Source organism: Coregonus clupeaformis, chromosome 7, assembly GCF_020615455.1.
Source record: "Coregonus clupeaformis isolate EN_2021a chromosome 7, ASM2061545v1, whole genome shotgun sequence".
Classification (NCBI taxonomy): domain Eukaryota; kingdom Metazoa; phylum Chordata; class Actinopteri; order Salmoniformes; family Salmonidae; genus Coregonus; species Coregonus clupeaformis.
This window is the reverse complement of record NC_059198.1, coordinates 36,817,829-36,842,922: the sequence shown is the minus strand read 5'-3', so window position 1 is coordinate 36,842,922 and position 25,094 is coordinate 36,817,829. Positions and strand designations below refer to the sequence as shown.

Genomic DNA, 25,094 nt, shown 5'->3' with positions numbered 1-25,094 from the left:
TTTTCACACACTGTTGCTGGTATTTTGGCCCATTCCTCCATGCAGATCTCCTCTAGAGCAGTGATGTTTTGGGGCTGTCGCTGGGCAACACAGACCTTCAACTCCCTCCAAAGATTTTCTATGGGGTTGAGATCTGGAGACTGGCTAGGCCACTCCACGACCTTGAAATGCTTCTTACGAAGCCACTCCTTCGTTGCCCGGGCGGTGTGTTTGGGATCATTGTCATGCTGAAAGACCCAGCCACGTTTCATCTTCAATGCCCTTGTTGATGGAAGGAGGTTTTCACTCAAAATCTCACGATACATGGCCCCATTCATTCTTTCCTTTACACGGATCAGTCGTCCTGGTCCCTTTGCAGAAAAACAGCAACAAAACATGATGTTTCCACCCCCATGCTTCACAGTAGGTGTGGTGTTCTTTGGATGCAACTCAGCATTCTTTGTCCTCCAAACACGACGAGTTGAGTTTTTACCAAAAAGTTATATTTTGGTTTCATCTGACCATATGACATTCTCCCAATCCTCTTCTGGATCATCCAAATGCACTCTAGCAAACTTCAGATGGGCCTGGACATGTACTGGCTTAAGCAGGGGGACACGTCTGGTACTGCAGGATTTGAGTCCCTGGCGGCGTAGTGTGTTACTGATGGTAGGCTTTGTTACTTTGGTCCCAGCTCTCTGCAGGTCATTCACTAGGTCCCCCGTGTGGTTCTGGGATTTTTGCTCACCGTTCTTGTGATCATTTTGACCCCACGGGGTGAGATCTTGCGTGGAGCCCCAGATCGAGGGAGACTATCAGTGGTCTTGTATGTCTTCAATTTCCTAATAATTGCTCCCACAGTTGATTTCTTCAAACCAAGCTGCTTACCTATTGCAGATTCAGTCTTCCCAGCCTGGTGCAGGTCTACAATTTTGTTTCTGCTGTCCTTTGACAGCTCTCTGGTCTTGGCCATAGTGGAGTTTGGAGTGTGACTGTTTGAGGTTGTGGACAGGTGTCTTTTATACTGATAACAAGTTCAAACAGGTGCCATTAATACAGGTAACGAGTGGAGGACAGAGGAGCCTCTTAAAGAAGAAGTTACAGGTCTGTGAGAGCCAGAAATCTTGCTTGTTTGTAGGTGACCAAATACTTATTTTCCACCATAATTTGCAAATACATTTTCTGGAATTTTTTTTCTCAATTTGTCTGTCATAGTTGACGTGTACCTATGATGAAAATTACAGGCCTCTCATCTTTTTAAGTGGGAGAACTTGCACAATTGGTGGCTGACTAAATACTTTTTTTCTCCCACTGTAACAGGATGTCATCACTATCATAGCATGTCCAAATCACCTAACAGGATGGCATCACTATCATATCATTTCAATATCACCTAACAGGATGGCAACACTATCATAGCACGTCAATATCACCTAACAGGATGGCATCACTATCATAGCATGTCAATATCACCTAACAGGACGGCATCACTATCATATCATTTCAATATCACCTAACAGGATGGCAACACTATCATAGCACGTCAATATCACCTAACAGGATGGCATCACTATCATAGCATGTCAATATCACCTAACAGGATGGCATCACTATCATATCATGTCAATATCACCTAACAGGATGGCATCACTATCATAGCACGTCACTATCACCTAACAGGATGTCATCACTATCATATCATGTCAATATCACCTAACGGGATGGCATCACTATCATATCACGTCAATATCACCTAACAGGATGTCATCACTATCATATCATTTCAATATAACCTAACAGGATGTCATCACTATCATAGCGTGTCAATATAACCTAACAGGATGTCATCACTTCTAACAAAGCCGTTTCTCGTCTTCTTCCACTCTCCAAAGGTTCTTCATATTAATGACAATAAGCACAAGTTAAGCTGGGAGGATGACATTTTCAACTCGCAGACCCAGAGCTAATACATTTTCATTATCCTTGTTGAAATAAATATCGGAGAGAGATCACAACAAATTCAGCACTGAGATTCGGCTGTGGGTAATGGCAGGCTCCCCTCTAATTCTACAGGGGGACGGGAGTTTGGGATGCGCCTCTGGTGCCGGCGGCAGGCTCGATTTTAATATCGTGGGGAAGCTCTAGAGCATACAAATGTGGCAGCGACACCCTCGAGGGAAACCAAGGCTTCAGTTACCCAGCGTTTCCCCCATAAATCAGCTGTAGTCCCGCCGGGGTATAGCCCCACTCAGGTCCCTCTCAGACGGGAGACTGTTAAATAGCCTTCACTAGCACATTAGAGGCTGCTGCCTATAGGCATAGATTATAAATCACTGGCCACTTTCCTAAATGGAAAACTAGTCATTAATAATGTTTACATATCTTGCATTACTCATCTCATATGTATATACTGTATGCTATGCTATTCTACTGTATCTCAGTCAATGCCACTCTGACATTGCTCGTCCATATATTTACAGTGGAAGTCGGAAGTTTACATACACCTTAGCCAAATACATTTCAACTCAGTTTTTCACAATTCCTGACATTTAATCGTAGTAAAAATTGCCTGTCTTAGGTCAGTTAGGATCACCACTTTATTTTAAGAATGTGAAATGTCAGAATAACAGTAGAGAGAATGATTTATTTCAGCTTTTATTTCTTTCATCACATTCCCAGTGGGTCAGAAGTTTACATGCAGTCAATTAGTATTTGGTAGCATTGCCTTTAAATTGTTTAACTTGGGTCAAACAGTTTCGGGTAGCCTTCCAAAAGCTTCCCACAATAAGTTCCTGACAGAGCTGGTGTAACTGAGTCAGGTTTGTAGGCCTCCTTGCTCGCACATGCTTTTTCAGTTCTGCCCACATATTTTCTATAGGATTGAGGTCAGGGCTTTGTGATGGCCACTCCAATACCTTGACTTTGTTGTCCTTAAGCCATTTTGCCACAACTTTGGAAGTATGCTTGTGGTCATTGTCCATTTAGAAGACCCATTTGCAACCAAGCTTTAACTTCCTGACTGATGTCTTGAGATGTTGCTCCAATATATCCACATAATATTCCTTCCTCATGATGCCATCTATTTTGTGAAGTGCACCAGGCCCTCCTGCAGCAAAGCACCCCCACAGCATGATGCTGCCACCCCTGTGCTTCACGGTTGGGATGGTGTTCTCCGATGGTCATCATGGCCAAACAGTTCTATTTTTGTTTCATCAGACCAGAGGACATGGAGCAGTGGCTTCTTCCTTGCTGAGCGGCCTTTCAGGTTATGTCAATATAGGACTCGTTTTACTGTGGATATAGATAATTTTGTACCTGTTTCCTCCAGCATCTTCACAAGGTCCTTTGCTGTTGTTGTGGGATTGATTAGCACTTTTCGCACCAAAGTACGTTCATCTCTAGGAGACAGAACGCGTCTCCTTCCTGAGCGGTATGACGGCTGCGCGGTCCCATGGTGTTTATACTTGCGTACTATTGTTTGTACAGATGAATGTGGTACTTTCAGGCATTTGGAAATTGCTCCCAAGGATGAACCAGACTTGTGGAGGTCTACAATAGTTTTTCTGTGGTCTTGGCTGATTTCTTTTGATTTTCCCATGATGTGTAGCAAAGAGGCACTGAGTTTGAAGGTAGGCCTTGAAATACATCCACAGGTACACCTCCAATTGACTCATATGATGTCAATTAGCCTATCAGAAGCTTCTAAAGCCATGACATCATTTTCTGGAATTTTCCAAGCTGTTTAAAGGCACAGTCAACTTAGTGTATGTAAACTTCTGACCCACTGGAATTGTGATACAGTGAATTATAAGTGAAATAATCTGTCTGTAAACAATTGTTGGAAAGATTACTTGTGTAATGCACAAAGTAGATGTCCTAACCGACTTGCCAAAACTATAGTTTGTTAACAAGAAATTTGTGGAGTGGTTGAAAAACGAGTTTTAATGACTCCAACCTAAGTGTATGTAAACTTCCGACTTCAACTGTATATATTCTTAATTCCATTGCTTTACTTAGATTTGTGTGTATTGTCTATATGTTGTGAAATTGTTAGATATTACTTGTTAGATATTACTGCACTCTCGGAGCTAGTAACTACAAGCATTTCGCTACACCCGCAATAATATCTGCTAAACACGTGTGTGTGACCAATACAATTTGATTTGATTTGATTTGATATACCACAGCCTCCTCAGGCCATATTGCTTAAGTAGAACACTGGCAGGTTCTATAGAAAACTGAGTGTTCTTGGTAGAATCACATTGAGTGATTTGGTTGATTACCTCAAGGCTTTAGTAGAACAGTGGTGTTTTGTAAGGCTCTAGGGGAGAAGCAATAGCTTTCATTTCCTCAGGAGCGCTATAGTACCGTTGAACCTTAAATTAACCCTGACCTTTTACGAAATCATTTTTTTTGACGAAGTCATTTTAGCAGAGCGACTTACAGTTAGTGAGTGCACACATTTTCATACTGGCCCCACGTGGGAAACGAACCCACAACCCTGGCGTTGCAAGCGCCATGCTCTACCAACTGAGCTACACGAGGCACTGGGATAAACAAAATATGTTTCTAAAAATGGCCCTGTGCCCCTCTCTCGCAACAGCTAATTGGGATCCTTATAAAATACCAAATACAGAAAGCCTTAAATGTGTGTGTGATAATGTAATCGCATCATTACCGTGCTTGTACCACGGTCGGGTGCATCGGAGGCTTGGCTGCTGATGAGACAGAACCGTACAGTGTGCACATGGGTGTGTGTGTGTGTGTGTGTGTGTGTGTGTGTGTGTGTGTGTGTGTAAGAATGCAGGCAGGGCTGTCATGGCAAAGAGCCAAGTTGAAACCGGCACACTCCCCCTCCCCCTTCCCCTCCTCCATATTTCTATCCCCTTTACAAAATGGCCTTTTTTTTCCTTCTCCATCACTCCTTCCTGGTTTGTTGTTCGGGATTCTGACACAGAGCGGTTGACACACTACGACAAAAATGACAGACTATCTAAATATGAACCTCCCCCAGCAGTCTTCAGTTTCAGAGCTCAAACTGTATAAAGAACAACCTGACCTGAAACAAACAAAAGACACATGTGGAACCGACTGGGACTAGAATACTGTAGGTCTCTAGGAGTAAATGGGGAGGGGAGGGGGGGGGTAATTGAGGGTTTAAATTAAGTGCCTATATATTACAACTGGGGAAACTGAGGTGTTTTTGCTGTCCCCTGTGGTAAAGCGAAAATATGAAATTACAACTATTTTGGAGAAGTTGGATTGAGCAGAAAACCTTAAAATAAAGTTAAAATAAACGCCTGTTCAATGTCAGAATGATAACTGTCAAAATGAGGTTCAGGTTAACCAACCTGGAGGTGAGGTCGTGTGGTCAGGAGAAACCTTCTGACCATTGGCGATAATATATAATTAGGACCAGGAGGTTTTCCTGACCACATTTCGCGACCAGGGAAAACTCCTGGTCCTTGATATAGAAAGAATATAAACACAGAGGTCCACTTTGACCAGAGCTGGTGGAACCCTCTGTGTCCTTGTAGGGTTTCCCATGAAGTGTTATTTTAGGAAGTCAAACACAAGCATATTTTCCTGCGTCTGAAATGACAGTGGAGCTGAGCAGAGGCCTCAGGTCAGAGGGTGAATTAAACCAGAGAAACCACTACACGGCCGCAAATAAGTGTGCAATAAAATATTTAAATGCAACATGCACTTTAGAGCGAAACCCTTTAAGGGAAAAAAAATGAACATTTAACAAGATTACCTAATTACCTCTGTGTGTCACAGAGGGAAAATAAATAAAACAGTAACTTAAAGATACATTATGTAGAAATCACTGCGTCATTTCCTGGTTGCTAAATTTCAGTTTATGTGACAAAACAAGCAAGTATAGTGTAGAGAATCATTGTACCATCTAAACTGCTGTGAAATATATTTTCCATAGTGAAAAATATTGTATTTTCAGCTGTTTGAAGCTGGTGTACAAAACCGAACGTAAAAGACGCAAAAATGAACGGGAAGCATAGAAATAGCGCACATAGAACAGATCTACCGCTGCTTACACTTGCTTTCAATGAGAATGACAGATCTATAACTCAAATGTTTATGTGAATTTGGTCGGGTCGCCCAAAAAGTTACATATTGCATCTTTAAGACTTGAAGAAAACACATGAAGGGGTTTTACTACAGGAACAAATGAGAGACAGTTAGTACACAAAGTAGAGCCTGTGTGGACTATATTTAATTTCCAACGTTGGGTATTAAAATGCCACATTGTGAGGAGTTTGGTCGTAAATAGAATGCATTGATGCTAAAGAATGTAGCCAGTCGGTCACGCGGTGGATTTAGTGGGCTGTAAAAACAATTATCCATGGACCAATTAAACCGTCTTGGTCTCCAATCGGTGATGTAACAGATAGTTGTACTGAACCTGATGTGGTTATTTGTTTATGTTCTCTTCAGGATACTCCCTAACCCCTAACCCCTAACCCTAACCCCTAACCCTAACCCCTAACCCCTAACCCTAAACCTAACGCTAAACCTAACCCCTAAACCTAAACCTAACCCTAACCCTAACCCTAACCCCTAACCCTAAAACTTAACCCTAACCCCTAACCCTAAACCTAACCCTAAGCCTAACTCCTAACCCAAAACCTAACACTAACCTTCCCCCTAACCCTAATCCGTAACCCTAACCCAAACCTAACTCCTAACCCTAAACCTAACCCCTAACCCTAAACCCTAACCCTAAACCTTAACCATAAACCTAACCCCTAACCCTAAACCTTAACCCTAAACCTTAACCCTAAACCTCTTACCCTAAACCTTAACCCTAAACCTAACCCCTAACCCTAAACCGTAACCCTAAACCTAACCCCTAACCCTAAACCTTAACCATAAACCTAAACCTTAACCCTAAACCTAACCCCTAACCCTAACACTAACCCTAAACGTTAACCATGAACCTAAACCTTAACCCTTAACTCTAAACCTAACCCCTAACCCTAAACATTAACCCTAAACCTAACCCCTAACCCTAAACCTAACCCTAAACCTAACCCCTAACCCTAACCCTAAACCTAAACCTAACCCTAAACCATAACCCTAAACCTTAACCATAAACCCAACCCTTAAACCTAAACCTAACCCTAACCCCTAACCCTAACCCTAACCCTAACCCTAAACCTTAACCCTAAAACGAACCCTTAACCCTAAACCTTAACCATAAACCTTAACCCCAAACCTAACCCCTAACCCTAACCCTAACACTAACCCTAAACGTTAACCATGAACCTAAACCTTAACCCTAAACCTTAACCCTAAACCTCTTACCCTAAACCTTAACCCTAAACCTAACCCCTAACCCTAAACCTTAACCATAAACCTAACCCCTAACCTAACCCCTAACCCTAACCCTAACACTAACCCTAAACGTTAACCATGAACCTAAACCTTAACCCTAAACCTTAACCCTAAACCTCTTACCCTAAACCTTAACCCTAAACCTAACCCCTAACCCTAAACCTTAACCATAAACCTAACCCCTAACCCTAAACCTAACCCTAACCCTAACTCCTAACCCTAAACCTAACACTAACCTTAACCCTAACCCCTAACCCTAACCCTAACCCAAACCTAACTCCTAACCCTAACTCTAAACCTAACCCCTAACCCTAAACCTTAACCATAAACCTAACCCCTAACCCTAAACCTTAACCATAAACCTAACCCCTAACCGCTAACCCTAAACCTAAACCTAACCCTAACCCTAACCCTAACCCTAAACCTTAACCCTAAAACGAACCCTTAACCCTAAACCTTAACCATAAACCTTAACCCCAAACCTAACCCCTAACCCTAACCCTAACACTAACCCTAAACGTTAACCATGAACCTAAACCTTAACCCTAAACCTTAACCCTAAACCTCTTACCCTAAACCTTAACCCTAAACCTAACCCCTAACCCTAAACCTTAACCATAAACCTAACCCCTAACCTAACCCCTAACCCTAACCCTAACACTAACCCTAAATGTTAACCATGAACCTAAACCTTAACCCTAAACCTTAACCCTAAACCTCTTACCCTAAACCTTAACCCTAAACCTAACCCCTAACCCTAAACCTAACCCCTAACCCTAAACCTAACCCTAACCCTAACCCTAACCCCTAACCCTAAACCTAACCCTAACCCTAACCCTAACTCCTAACCCTAAACCTAACACTAACCTTCCCCCTAACCCTAATCCGTAACCCTAACCCAAACCTAACTCCTAACCCTAAACTTCACCCTAACCCTAACCCTAACTTTCACTCTAACCCTAACCCCTAACCCTAACCCCTAACCCTAAACCTAACTCCTAACCCTAACCCTAACCCTAACCCTAACCCTAACCCCTAACCCTAAACCTAACACTAACCTTCCCCCTAACCCTAATCCGTAACCCTAACCCTAAACCTAACCCCTAACCCTAAACCTAACCCCTAACCCTAAACTTCACCCTAACCCTAACCCTAACTTTCACTCTAACCCTAACCCCTAACCCTAACCCCTAACCCTAAACCTAACTCCTAACCATAAACCTAACCCTAACCATAACCTTCACCCTAACCCTAACCCTAACCCTAACCCTAAACCTAACCCCTAATCCTAAACCTAACCCTAACCCTAATCTTCACCCTAACCCTAACTCCTAACCCTGAACCTAACCCTAACCATAACCTTCACCCTAACCCTAACCCCTAACCCTAAACCTAACCCTAAACCTAACCTTCACCCTAACCCTAACACGTAACCCTAACCCAAAACTAACTCCTAACCCTAATCCTAAACATAATGCTTACCCTAATTGTAACCCTAACCCTAATTTTAACCATAAACCTAACCCCTAAGCTTAAAATAACCTTTGTCCTCATGGGGACGTAGGAAATGTCCTCACAAGGGAGAATTTACCTTGTTTTACTGGGATAGAAGAACCAACCAACACACACACACACACACACACACACACACACACACACACACACACACACACACACACACACACACACACACACACACACACACACACACACACACACACACACACACACACACACACACACACACACACACACACACACACACACACACACACACTGCAACTCTCTAATGATGTGTTATGCTGTGAGGGGTGTTAAAAGTGAAGGTCAATACACCACTATTAAATAGACACGTCTTCTCAGATCCTCCTAGACCAGACCTTGTGTCTGGCATGGTGATGAGATGACACTGTTTACTGACATGTTTAACTATTTTTTATAACTTCAACATCTTAATAATATGTCTGTAGGTTAGAGCTCCTGATTAACTGTAAAATCCACAATCTGAATGAACTGTGCTTAGAACAAATGGAGGATTAACTTTTGTTCAAAGTCTGACTCAAAGGTTCCTTGCAGAATCCGAAGTTGTGTGATTAGTTCTGTTCTAAATTCTGTCTGTCAGTTTTAAGCTGTCCGGCTTCAAATCCTAATCATCTATAAAACGTTTTTCTTAGAAAGAAAACCGCACTCAAAAGAAGGGACAACGTATATAATTCAGCCTTTTAAAATATCACCAGGGAGTGTTGCTGTACAGTAGCAGTTAGTTTGGCTGAGCAAAAGGAAAAACCACCACCCTTTTGGGTTGAGTCTTTCATGTGTGTTAGAGTGGCACTCCCTGCTCTGAGCAACCCACAGGCACCAGACCCTAAAGGGCCAAGCAGAACAGTAGAGGCTGCCCAATAATACTAGATACTGCCCAATGATACTAGATACTGCCCAATGATACTGCCCAATAATACTAGATACTGCCCAATGATACTGCCCAATAATACTAGATACTGCCCAATGATACTTCCCAATGATACTGCTCACTGATAATGTCCATGATCCTGTCCAATAATACTAGACACTGCCCAATGATACTAGATACTGCCCAATGATACTGCCCAATGTTACTAGATACTGCCCAATGATACTGCCCAATGATACTGCCCAATGTTACTAGATACTGCCCAATTATACTTCCCAATGATACTAGATACTTTCCAATGATATTGCCCAATGATACTAGATACTGCCCAATGATACTTCCCAATGATACTGCCCAATGACATTGTCCAATGATACTAGATAATTCCCAATGATACTGCTCAATGATACTGTCCATGATCCTGTCCAATGATACTAGATACTGTCCAATGATACCAGATACTGCCCAATGATACTGACCAATGGTAATAGATACTGCCCAATGATACTTCCCAATGTTACTAGATACTGCCCAATGATACTGCCCAATGATACTAGATACTGCCCAATGATACTGCCCAATGATACTGCCCAATGATAACATATACTGTCCAATGACACTAGATACTGCCCAATGATACTGTCCAATGATACTAGATATTGTCCAAAGATACTGCCCAATGATACTGCCTAATGATACTGCCCAATGATACTGCCCAATGATACTGCCCAATGGTAATAGATACTGCCCAATGATACTTCCCAATGTTACTAGATACTGACCAATGATACTGCCCAATGATACTAGATACTGCCCCATGATACTGCCAAATGATACTGCCCAATGACACTGCCCAATGATACTAGATACTGCCCAATGATACTGCCCAATGATACTTCCCAATGATACTGCCCAATGACACTGCCCAGTGATACTAAATACTGCCCAATGATACTGACCAATGATACTGACCAATGATACCAGATACTGCCCAATGATACTGCCCAATGATACTAGATATTGTCCAATGATACTGCCCAATGATACTGCCCAATGATAACATGTACTGTCCAATGACACTAGATACTGCCCAATTAAACTGCCCAATGATACTAGATATTGTCCAATGATACTGCCCAATGATAATGCCAAATGATACTGCCCAATGATACTTCCCAATGATGATTCCCAATGATACTGCCCAATGACACTGCCCAATGATACTGCCCAATTATACTTCCCAATGATACTACCCAATGATACTGCTCAATGTTACCGCCCAATGTTACTAGATACTGCCCAGTGATACTGCCCAATGATTCCGCCCAATGTCACTAGATACTGCCCAATGATACTTCCCAATGATACTAGATACTTCCCAATGATACTAGATACTGCCCAATGATACTTCCCAATGATACTGCCCAATAACACTATCCAATGATACTAGATACTTCCCAATGATACTGCTCAATGATTCTGTCCATGATCCTGACCAATGATACTAGATACTGTCCAATGATACCAGATACTGCCCAATGATACTGCCCAATGGTAATAGATACTGCCCAATGATACTTCCCAATGTTACTAGATACTGCCCAATGATACTGCCCAATGATACTAGATACTGCCCAATGATACTGCCCAATGATTCTTCCCAATGATACTGCCCAATGACACTGCCAAATGATAGTAGATACTGCCCAATAATACTGCCCAATGTTACTAGATACTGCCCAGTGATACTGCCCAATGATACCGCACAATGTCACTAGATACTGCCCAATGATACTTCCCAATGATACTAGATACTTCCCAATGATACTGCCCAATGGTAATAGATACTGCCCAATGATACTTCCCAATGTTACTAGATACTGCCCAATGATAATGCCCAATGATACTAGAAACTGCCCAATGATACTGCCCAATGATACTAGATGTTGTCCAATGATACTGCCCAATGATACTGCCCAATGATACTAGATACTGCCCAATGATACTGCCCAATGATACTGCCCAATGATACTGCCCAATGACACTGCCCAATGATAATAGATACTGCCCAATGATACTTCCCAATGATACTGCCCAATGATACTTCCCAATGACACTGCCCAATGATACTAGATACTGCCCAATGATACTGCCCAATCATACTGCCCAATGATAACATATACTGTCCAATGACACTAGATACTGCCCCCCAATGATACTGCCCAATGATACTAGATACTGCCCAATGATACTGCCCAATGATACTGCCCAATGATAACATATACTGTCCAATGACACTAGATACTGCCCAATGATACTGTCCAATGATACTAGATATTGTCCAAAGATACTGCCCAATGATACTGCCTAATGATACTGCCCAATGATACTGCCCAATGATACTGCCCAATGGTAATAGATACTGCCCAATGATACTTCCCAATGTTACTAGATACTGACCAATGATACTGCCCAATGATACTAGATACTGCCCCATGATACTGCCAAATGATACTGCCCAATGACACTGCCCAATGATACTAGATACTGCCCAATGATACTGCCCAATGATACTTCCCAATGATACTGCCCAATGACACTGCCCAGTGATACTAAATACTGCCCAATGATACTGACCAATGATACTGACCAATGATACCAGATACTGCCCAATGATACTGCCCAATGATACTAGATATTGTCCAATGATACTGCCCAATGATACTGCCCAATGATAACATGTACTGTCCAATGACACTAGATACTGCCCAATTATACTGCCCAATGATACTAGATATTGTCCAATGATACTGCCCAATGATAATGCCAAATGATACTGCCCAATGATACTTCCCAATGATGATTCCCAATGATACTGCCCAATGACACTGCCCAATGATACTGCCCAATTATACTTCCCAATGATACTACCCAATGATACTGCTCAATGTTACCGCCCAATGTTACTAGATACTGCCCAGTGATACTGCCCAATGATTCCGCCCAATGTCACTAGATACTGCCCAATGATACTTCCCAATGATACTAGATACTTCCCAATGATACTGCCCAATGATACTAGATACTGCCCAATGATACTTCCCAATGATACTGCCCAATAACACTATCCAATGATACTAGATACTTCCCAATGATACTGCTCAATGATTCTGTCCATGATCCTGACCAATGATACTAGATACTGTCCAATGATACCAGATACTGCCCAATGATACTGCCCAATGGTAATAGATACTGCCCAATGATACTTCCCAATGTTACTAGATACTGCCCAATGATACTGCCCAATGATACTAGATACTGCCCAATGATACTGCCCAATGATTCTTCCCAATGATACTGCCCAATGACACTGCCAAATGATAGTAGATACTGCCCAATAATACTGCCCAATGTTACTAGATACTGCCCAGTGATACTGCCCAATGATACCGCACAATGTCACTAGATACTGCCCAATGATACTTCCCAATGATACTAGATACTTCCCAATGATACTGCCCAATGGTAATAGATACTGCCCAATGATACTTCCCAATGTTACTAGATACTGCCCAATGATAATGCCCAATGATACTAGAAACTGCCCAATGATACTGCCCAATGATACTAGATGTTGTCCAATGATACTGCCCAATGATACTGCCCAATGATACTAGATACTGCCCAATGATACTGCCCAATGATACTGCCCAATGATACTGCCCAATGACACTGCCCAATGATAATAGATACTGCCCAATGATACTTCCCAATGATACTGCCCAATGATACTTCCCAATGACACTGCCCAATGATACTAGATACTGCCCAATGATACTGCCCAATCATACTGCCCAATGATAACATATACTGTCCAATGACACTAGATACTGCCCCCCAATGATACTGCCCAATGATACTAGATATTGTCCAATGATACTGCCCAATGATACTGCCCAATGATACTTCCCAATGATACTGCCCAATGATACCGCCCAATGTTACTAGATACTGCCCACTGATACTGCCCAATGATACTGCCCAATGATACCGCCCAATGTCACTAGATACTGCCCAGTGATACTGCCCAATGATACTTCCCAATGATACTGCCTAATGATACTGCCCAATCATACTTCCCAATGATACCGCCCAATGTTACTAGATACTACCCAGTGATACTCCCCAATGATACTGCCCAATGATACCGCCCAATGTCACTAGATACTGCCCAGTGATACTGCCCAATGATACTGCCCAATGATACCGCCTAACGTCACTAGATACTGCCCAGTGATACTGCCCAATGATACTGCCCAATGATACTGCCTAATGGTAATAGACACTGCCCAATGATACTTCCCAATGTTACTAGATATTGCACAATGATACTGCCCAATGATACTAGACACTTCCCAATGATACTTCCCAATGATACTGCCCAATCATACTTCCCAATGATACTGCCCAATGACACTGCCCAATGATACTAGATTCTGCCCAATGATACTGCTGAATGATACTGTCCATGATCCTGTCCAATGATGCTAGATACTGTCCAATGATACCAGATACTGCCCAATGATACTGCCCAATTATACTGCCCAATTGTAATAGATACTGCCCAATGATACTTCCCAATGTTACTAGATACTGCCCAATGATGCTGCCCAATGATACTAGATACTGCCCAATGATACTGCCCAATGACACTGCCCAATGATACTAGATACTGCCAAATGATACTGCCCAATGATACTTCCCAATGATACTGCCCAATGACACTGCCCAATGATACCAGATACTGCCCAATGATACTGCCCAATGATACTGCCCAATGATACTGCCCAATGATACTTCCCAATGATACTGCCCAATGATGCTGCCCAATGACACTTCCCAATGTTACTAGATACTGCCCAATGACACTGCCCAATGATACTAGATACTTCCCAATGATACTGCTCAATGATACTGTCCAGGATCCTGTCCAACGATACTAGATACTGTCCAATGATACCAGATACTGCCAATGATACTGACCAATTGTAATATATACTGCCCAATGATTCTTCCCAATGTTACTAGATACTGCCCAATGATACTTCCCAATGATACTGCCCAATGATACTTCCCAATGACACTGCCCAATGATACTAGATACTGCCAAATGATACCATATGCTGTCCAATGACACTAGATACTGCCCAATGATACTGCCCAATGATAATTCCCAATGATACTGCCCAATGATACTGCCCAATGATACTTCCCAATGATACTGCCCAATGATACTGCTCAATGACACTGCCCAATGATACTATATAATGTCCAATGATACTGCCCAATGATACTTCCCAATGATACTGCCCAATGATACTTCCCAATGATACTGCCTAATGATACTGCCCAATGATACTTCCCAATGATACTGCCCAATGATACTGCCCAATGATACTGTTCAATGACACTGCCCAATGACACTGCCCAATGATACTATATAATGTCCAATGATACTGCACAATGATACTTCCCAATGATACTGTCCAATGATACAATATACTGTCCAATGATACTGCCCAATGATACTTCCCAATGATACTGCCCAATGATACCGCCCAATGTTACTAGATACTGCCCACTGATACTGCCCAATGATACTGCCCAATGATACCGCCCAATGTCACTAGATACTGCCCAGTGATACTGCCCAATGATACTTCCCAATGATACTGCCTAATGATACTGCCCAATGATACTTCCCAATGATACCGCCCAATTTACTAGATACTACCCAGTGATACTCCCCAATGATACTGCCCAATGATACCGCCCAATGTCACTAGATACTGCCCAGTGATACTGCCCAATGATACTGCCCAATGATACCGCCCAACGTCACTAGATACTGCCCAGTGATACTGCCCAATGATACTGCCCAATGATACTGCCTAATGGTAATAGACACTGCCCAATGATACTTCCCAATGTTACTAGATATTGCACAATGATACTGCCCAATGATACTAGACACTTCCCAATGATACTTCCCAATGATACTGCCCAATCATACTTCCCAATGATACTGCCCAATGACACTGCCCAATGATACTAGATTCTGCCCAATGATACTGCTGAATGATACTGTCCATGATCCTGTCCAATGATGCTAGATACTGTCCAATGATACCAGATACTGCCCAATGATACTGCCCAATTATACTGCCCAATTGTAATAGATACTGCCCAATGATACTTCCCAATGTTACTAGATACTGCCCAATGATGCTGCCCAATGATACTAGATACTGCCCAATGATACTGCCCAATGACACTGCCCAATGATACTAGATACTGCCCAATGATACTTCCCAATGATACTGCCCAATGACACTGCCCAATGATACCAGATACTGCCCAATGATACTGCCCAATGATACTGCCCAATGATACTGCCCAATGATACTTCCCAATGATACTGCCCAATGATGCTGCCCAATGACACTTCCCAATGTTACTAGATACTGCCCAATGACACTGCCCAATGATACTAGATACTTCCCAATGATACTGCTCAATGATACTGTCCAGGATCCTGTCCAACGATACTAGATACTGTCCAATGATACCAGATACTGCCAATGATACTGACCAATTGTAATATATACTGCCCAATGATTCTTCCCAATGTTACTAGATACTGCCCAATGATACTGCCCAATGATACTGCCCAATGATACTTCCCAATGACACTGCCCAATGATACTAGATACTGCCAAATGATACCATATGCTGTCCAATGACACTAGATACTGCCCAATGATACTGCCCAATGATAATTCCCAATGATACTGCCCAATGATACTGCCCAATGATACTTCCCAATGATACTGCCCAATGATACTGCTCAATGACACTGCCCAATGATACTATATAATGTCCAATGATACTGCCCAATGATACTTCCCAATGATACTGCCCAATGATACTTCCCAATGATACTGCCTAATGATACTGCCCAATGATACTTCCCAATGATACTGCCCAATGATACTGCCCAATGATACTGTTCAATGACACTGCCCAATGACACTGCCCAATGATACTATATAATGTCCAATGATACTGCACAATGATACTTCCCAATGATACTGTCCAATGATACAATATACTGTCCAATGATACTTCCCAATGTTACTGTCCAATGATTCTTCCCAATGATACTGCCCATGATACTGCTCAATGATACTAGATATTGTCCAATGATACTGCCCAATGATACTGCCTAATGATACTGCCCAATGATACTGCCCAATGATACTGCCCAATGATACTGCACAATGATACTGCCCAATGACACTGCCCAATGATACTGCCCAATGATACTGCCCCATGATACTGTCCAATGATACTTCTCAATGATACTGCCCAATGATACTTCCCAATGATACTTCCCAATGATACTGCCCAATGATACTGCCCAATGATACTGCTCAATGATACTGCCCAATGATACTATATAATGTCCAATGATACTGCCCAATGATACTTCCCAATGATACTGTCCAATGATACAAGATACTGTCCAATAATCCTTCCCAATGATACTGCCCAATGATACTGCCCAATGATAGTAGATATTGTCCAATGATACTGCCCAATGATACTGCCTAATGATACTGCCTAATGATACTGCCCAATGATACTGCCCAATGATACTTCCCAATGATACTGCCCAATGATACTGCCCAATTATACTTCCAAATGATACTGCCCAATGATACTTCCCAATGATACTGCCCAGTGATACTGCCCAATGATACTTCCAAATGATACTGCCCAATGATACTGCCCCATGATACTTCCCAATGATACTGCTCAATGACACTGCCCAATGATACTATATAATGTCCAATGATACTGCCCAATGATACTTCTCAATGATACTGCCTAATGATACTGCCCAATGATACTTCCCAATGATACTGCCCAATGATACTGCCCAATGATACTGCCCAATGACACTGCCCAATGATACTATATAATGTCCAATGATACTTCCCAATGATACTTCCCAATGATACTGTCCAATGATACAAGATACTGTCCAATGATACTTCCCAATGATACTGCCCAATGATACTGCCCAATGATACTGCCCAATGATACTGTCCAATGATACTGCCCAATGATACTGCCCAATGATACTTCCCAATGATACTGCCCAATGATACTGCCCAATGATACTGCCCAATAATACTGCCCAATGATACTGCCCAATGATACTAGATACTGCCCAGTGCTTGAGGCGTCACTACAGACCCCCTGGTTCGATTCCAGGCTGTATCACAAACGGCCGTGATTGGGAGTCCCATAGGGCGGCGCACAATTGGCCCAGTGTCGTCCGGGTTTGGCCGGTGTAGGCCGTCATTGTAAATAAGAATTTGTTCTTAACTGACTTGCCTAGTTAAATAAAGGTAAAATAAAAAATAAATAAATAAATGCTGCCCAATGATATTGCCCAATAATACTGCCCAATGATTTAAACATATTTAAGGAGTATTTTTATAAACTATCCCAGATATCCAGTTATGGCTTTAGATTGAATATGGTCCTTGGAGACATGGACGACATGTGAGTGTACAGATGTGTGTCCAAACTGGAGAGGCCCAGCATGGCTATCCCAGTCACAGGCCCAGCATGGCTATCCCAGTCACAGGCCCAGCATGGCTATCCCAGTCACAGGCCCAGCATGGCTATCCCAGTCACAGGCCCAGCATGGCTATCCCAGTCACAGGCCCAGCATGGCTATCCCAGTCACAGGCCCAGCATGGCTATCCCAGTCACAGGCCCAGCATGGCTATCCCAGTCACAGGCCCAGCATGGCTATCCCAGTCACAGGCCCAGCATGGCTATCCCAGTCACAGGCCCAGCATGGCTATCCCAGTCACAGGCCCAGCATGGCTATCCCAGTCACAGTGCGTCGGCCATAAGAACAGCCTAACCCTCCAGGGACCTACAGTGCCTTCAGAAAGTATTCATACCCCTTGACTTATTCCACATGTTGTTGTGTTACAGCCTGAATTCAAAATGGATTCAATATTATAATTGTTTCTCACCCATCTACACACAATACTCCATAATGACAAAGTGAAAACATGTTTTTAGAAATGTTTGCACATTTATTGAAAATGAAATACAGAAATATTCTCATTTACATAAGTATTCACACCCCTGAGTCAATACATGTTAGAATCACCTTTGGCAGAGATTAGAGCTTTGAGTATTTCTGGATAAGTCTCTAAGAGCTTTGCACACCTGGATTGTACAATATTTGCACATTATTATTTAAAACAATTATTTAACCTCTTTACAGTTGGTTGTTGATCATTGCTAAACAGCCATTTTCAAGCCAATTTAAGTCACAACTGTAACTAGGCCACTCAGGAACATTCAATGTCATCTTGGTAAGCAACTCCAGTGTATATTTGGCCTTGTGTTTTAGGTTATTTTACTGCTGAAAGGTGAATTTGTCTCCCAGTGTCTGTTGGAAAGCAGACTGAACCAGGTTTTCCTCCAGCATTTTGCCTGTGCTTAACTTTATTCCATTTATTTTATCCTAAAAACTCCCTAGTCCTTGCCGATGACAAGCATACCCATAACATGATGCAGACACCTAGAGTGGCTTGCGAAAGAATTCACCCCCCTTGGCATTTTGTTGCCTTACAACCTGGAATTAAAATTGATTTTTGGGGGGGTTTGTATAATTTGATTTACACAACATGCCAACCACTTTGAAGATGCACATTTTTTTATTATTGTGAAACAAACAAGAAATAATACAAAAAAACGGAAAACTTGAGCGTGCATGACTATTCACCCCCGCAAAGTCAATACTTTGTAGAGCCACCTTTTGCAGCAATTACAGCTGCAAGTCTCTTGGGGTATGTCTCTATAAGCTTGGCACATCTAACCACTGGGATTTTTGCCCATTCTTCAAGGCAAAACTGCTCAAGGTCCTTCAAGTTGGATGAGTTCCACTGGTTTACAGCAATTTTTAAGTCATACCACATATTCTCAATTTGATTGAGGTCTGGGCTTTGACTAGGCCATTCCAAGACATTTAAATGTTTCCCCTTAAACCACTCAAGTGTTGTTTTAGCAGTATGCGTAGGGTCATTGTCCTGCTGGAAGGTGAACCTCCGTCCCAGTCTCAAATCTCTGGAAGACTGAAACAGGTTTCCCTCAAGAATGTCCCTGTATTTAGCGCCATCCATCATTCCTTCAATTCTGACCAATTTCCCAGTCCCTAACGATGAAAAACATCCCCACAGCATGATGCTGCCACCACCATGCTTCACGGTGGGGATGGTGTTCTCGGGTTGATGAGAGGTGTTGGGTTTGCGCCAGACATAGCGTTTTCCTTGATGGCAAAAAGCTCAATTTTAGTCTCATCTGACCAGAGTACCTTCTTCCATATGTTTGGGTATGTGTGTGTGTGCACGTTTGTGCCTGTGTTCTACAGTATTATACTATACATTATACAACATTCCCCCCCCTCTTCTCCTCTACCCCATCCCCTCTTCTCCTCTACCCCATCCCCTCTTCTCCTCTACCCCATCCCCTCTTCTCCCCTTCTCCTCTACCCCATCCCCTCCTCCTCTTCTCCTCTTCTCCTCTACCCCATCCCCTCTTCTCCTCTACCCCATCCCCTCTTCTCCTCTTCTCCTCTACCCCATCCCCTCTTCCCCTCTTCTCCTCTACCCCATCGCCTCTTCTCCTCTACCCCATCCCCTCTTCTCCTCTACCCCATCCCCTCTTCTCCTCTACCCCATCCCCTCTTCTCCTCTACCCCATCGCCTCTTCTCCTCTACCCCATCCCCTCTTCTCCTCTACCCCATCCCCTCTTCTCCTCTACCCCATCCCCTCTTCTCCTCTTCTCCTCTACCCCATCCCCTCTTCTCCTCTACCCCATCCCCTCTTCTCCTCTACCCCATCCCCTCTTCTCCTCTACCCCATCCCCTCTTCTCCTCTTCTCCTCTACCCCATCCCCTCTTCTCCTCTACCCCATCGCCTCTTCTCCTCTACCCCATCCCCTCTTCTCCTCTACCCCATCGCCTCTTCTCCTCTACCCCATCCCCTCTTCTCCTCTACCCCATCGCCTCTTCTCCTCTACCCCATCCCCTCTTCTCCTCTACCCCATCCCCTCTTCTCCTCTACCCCATCCCCTCTTCTCCTCTACCCCATCCCCTCTTCTCCTATACCCCATCCCCTCTTCTCCTCTTCTCCTCAACCCCATCCCCTCTTCTTCTCTTCTCCTCTACCCCATCCCCTCTTCTCCTCTACCCCATCCCCTCTTCTCCTCTACCCCATCCCCTCTTCTCCTCTACCCCATCCCCTCTTATCCTATTCCCCATCCCCTCTTCTACTCTTCTCCTCAACCCCATCCCCTCTTCTCCTCTTCTCCTCTACCCCATCCCCTCTTCTCCTCTTCTCCTCTACCCCATCCCCTCTTATCCTCTTCTCCTCTACCCATCCCCTCTTCTCCTCTACCCCATCCCCTCTTCTCCTCTACCCCATCCCCTCTTCTCCTCTTCTCCTCTTCTCCTCAACCCCATCCCCTCTTCCCCTCTTCTCCTATACCCCATCCCCTCTTCTCCTCTTCTCCTCAACCCCATCCCCTCTTCCCCTCTTCTCCTCTACCCCATCCCCTCTTCCCCTCTACCCCATCCCCTCTTCTCCTCTTCTCCTCAACCCCATCCCCTCTTCCCCTCTTCTCCTCTACCCCATCCCCTCTTCCCCTCTACCCCATCCCCTCTTATCCTCTTCTCCTCTACCCCATCCCCTCTTCTCCTCTACCCCATCCCCTCTTATCCTCTTCTCCTATACCCCATCCCCTCTTCTCCTCTTCTCCTCTACCCCATCCCCTCTTCTCCTCTTCTCCTCTACCCCATCCCCTCTTCTCCTCTACCCCATCTCCTCTTCTCCTCTACCCCATCCCCTCTTCTCCTCTTCTCCTCGACCCCATCCCCTCTTCCCCTCTCTCTATCTGTGTTCAGCGTGCATGTCTGATAAGTAACCAAAATGTCTCCATGCTTTATTAACGCACTACATTATTAACACCACTGCAGAAGGCACTGAGTTAATGGACCGTACAGGAACATTAGCTCACCGCACGCACAATTAAATATACTTAGGTAATGTCAGTGCTAGAACAGCTTTCCTGATACCCCATGGTTGGGCGCTAGCAGGGTCGCCTGAGGTCAACCACCACGGAGACACACAGAGGACAGTAGATCAGATTAGCCAGACCATTAGTCAGCGTCATCATGCTCAATAGACTCTGAGTGCTGAGAGGTAGCCCAACTAGCCATGAGCTAACAGGAGAAGTGTGGTGTGTGTGTGTGTGTGTGTGTGTGTGTGTGTGTGTGTGTGTGTGTGTGTGTGTGTGTTTGTGTGTGGTGACCTTGTCCTTTCGCTCAATTACACCCTAAACAGAGAGCTGTATGATTAGCTGAATCCATCTCTGCTGGGATGGAATGGGCGCAGTGGCATTTGGCTGATATGTTATTGGTGGTCCTCTGGTGAAGTTTTAAAGTATTATTTATGGCTAAACTACTACTCCATACAATTTTTTTTTTTTAGGCAGAAAATATGAAAACTTCTATTAGGTTAAAGGAAACACTGAACAAAAACATAATCCAAATTAATTCAGAAATATGAACTTCCACGACGGATAACTGCAAAGGACAGAAACAAAAATGTGCGGAGAGGGCATGAATGTGGGGATGACTGTGTGTGTGTGTGTGTGTGTGTGACCTACCTGTGTGTGAGATAAGGGGGTGTTCCGCCCGGTGACAGGGTGACTCAGGCAGCAGCACCGGCCCTCTCCTGCCGACCACACCCCCAGTCTGCAGGACTAGAATGCACTGCAGAAGCAGCACAACATGCTGGGTAAGGGAGGAGCGACCCACCGAGGGTGGAGCCATGGGGAGGTGGGGTGTTGCTCACTTCCTGTTGGGCCGTGAGCCAATCGCATCGGAGAGACACACCTGTAGAGAGAGAGAGGCAACGTAAGTTTGTTTAGTTTGCATGCCAAAAATGATTTTTGAGAAGGTGAAGAGGAGAGAGGGAGAGAAGGTGAAGAGGAGAGAGGGAGAGAAGGTGAAGAGGAGAGAGGGAGAGAAGGTGAAGAGGAGAGAGGGAGAGAAGGTGAAGAGGAGAGAGGGAGAGAAGGTGAAGAGGAGAGAGGGATAGAAGGTGAAGATAAAGAGAGGGAGAGAAGGTGAAGAGGAGAGAGGGAGAGAAGGTGAAGAGGAGAGAGGGAGAGAAGGTGAAGAGGAGAGAGGGAGAGAAGGTGAAGAGGAGAGAGGGAGAGAAGCTGAAGAGGAGAGAGGGAGAGAAGCTGAAGAGGAGAGAGGGAGAGAAGGTGAAGAGGAGAGAGGGAGAGAAGGTGAAGAGGAGAGAGGGAGAGAAGGTGAAGATAAAGAGAGGGAGAGAAGGTGAAGAGGAGAGAGGGAGAGAAGGTGAAGAGGAGAGAGGGAGAGAAGGTGAAGAGGAGAGAGGGAGAGAAGGTGAAGATAAAGAGAGGGAGAGAAGGTGAAGAGGAGAGAGGGAGAGAAGGTGAAGAGGAGAGAGGGAGAGAAGGTGAAGAGGAGAGAGGGAGAGAAGGTGAAGAGGAGAGAGGGAGAGAAGCTGAAGAGGAGAGAGGGAGAGAAGGTGAAGAGGAGAGAGGGAGAGAAGGTGAAGAGGAGAGAGGGAGAGAAGGTGAAGAGGAGAGATGGAGAGAAGGTGAAGAGGAGAGAGGGAGAGAAGGTGAAGATAAAGAGAGGGAGAGAAGGTGAAGAGGAGAGAGGGAGAGAAGGTGAAGAGGAGAGAGGGAGAGAAGGTGAAGAGGAGAGAGGGAGAGAAGGTGAAGATAAAGAGAGGGAGAGAAGGTGAAGAGGAGAGAGGGAGAGAAGGTGAAGAGGAGAGAGGGAGAGAAGGTGAAGAGGAGAGAGGGAGAGAAGGTGAAGAGGAGAGAGGGAGAGAAGGTTTCTAGTGTCAGACTCATGCTGAGTTGAGGCAGCTCGTCCTCACATTCACACTGATGACCATTGACCTGTAACTTCTGACTCCGGCCTAACACATTAATCAAACCAGGGTCAGCAGGTACACTACATGTATGTGGACACCCCTTCAAATTAGTGGATTCGTCTATTTAAGCCACACCCGTTGCTAACAGGTGTATAAAATCGAGCACACAGCCATGCAATCGCCATAGACAAACATTGTCAGTAGAATGGCCTTACGGAAGAGCTCAGTGACTTTCAACGTGGCACTGTCATTGGATGCCACCTTTCCAACAAGTCAGTTCGTCAAATTTCTGCCCTGCTAGAGCTGCCCCGGTCAACTGTAAGTGCTGTTATTGTGAAGTGGAAACGTCTAGGAGCAACACCGGCTCAGCCGCAAATTGGTAGGCCACCCAAGCTCACATAACAGGACTGCCGAGTGAACAAAGCGAGGTCCACACAGAAATTGTTTGTCGAGATCGGTGTGGAAGAACTTGACTGGCCTGCACAGAGCCCTGACCTCAACTCCATCGAACACCTTAGGGATGAATTGGAACGCCGACTGCGTGCCAGGCCTAATCGCCCAACATCAGTGCCCGACCTCACTAATGCTCTTGTGACTGAATGGAAGCAAGTCCCCGCAGCAATGTTCCAACATCTAGTGGAAAGCCTTTCCAGAAGAGTGGAGGCTGTTATAGTAGCAAAGGGGGGACCAACTCCATATTAATGCCCATGATTTTGGAATGAGACGGGCACTAATACTCATAGGGGCCTCTTTAAACGTGGAGCCCATAAAAACACATTCACTTCTGCTCCAAATCGATCTGTTTAGATGTACATACATCGCTATTCTAACTGTATGGTCTTGACATCACGTAGAGAAATCTGTCTCTTTTGAAAGAAAGTTTAAAGGTGGACGGCACTTGTGACTTTCTAATGTCTAACACCTGCCAGTCAAGAACCTTCCATCTCTAGCTATTCTTTCCTCCTCTACTCTATAGAAATAACATACACATGGCTTTTAGCTTGTCTCTCCTTTAGTGAGAATATTTCCTCAACTCTATATACTATAACTGTCCAAATTTGATTTTTATTTAGTTAAGTTTTCCTACCCTTTTGACAGCCTATTCTACAGTATCTGACAGTCTACATATCATTTCTCTAAAGGAAGGTTTACCTATTATATCGGAAACCTTCAGGCAATTTTCACTTTAATAATATTTACCCATTACAGCATTTTTCTAGGGTGATGTTTCCTCCTTTTCTGACAGCCTGAATGTCGTTTCTCATAAACA

General features: G+C 44.0%; 1 protein-coding gene across 3 annotated transcripts in view; it reads right to left on the bottom strand.

Annotated features, from left to right (window-relative positions):
• The window catches only part of LOC121569346 (semaphorin-5A), a 269,684-nt gene that overhangs the window by 148,587 nt on the left and 96,003 nt on the right, over window positions 1-25,094 (bottom strand). For all 3 annotated transcript variants that reach the window (XR_006001351.2, XM_041880229.2, XM_041880230.2), the window contains exon 2: window positions 22,572-22,800. Coding sequence is in view for 2 of the 3 variants with exons in the window: in XM_041880229.2 (XP_041736163.2) it covers window positions 22,572-22,737 (166 nt within the window). In the remaining variant the exon portion in view is untranslated. The remainder of the gene's footprint in view (window positions 1-22,571; window positions 22,801-25,094) is intronic.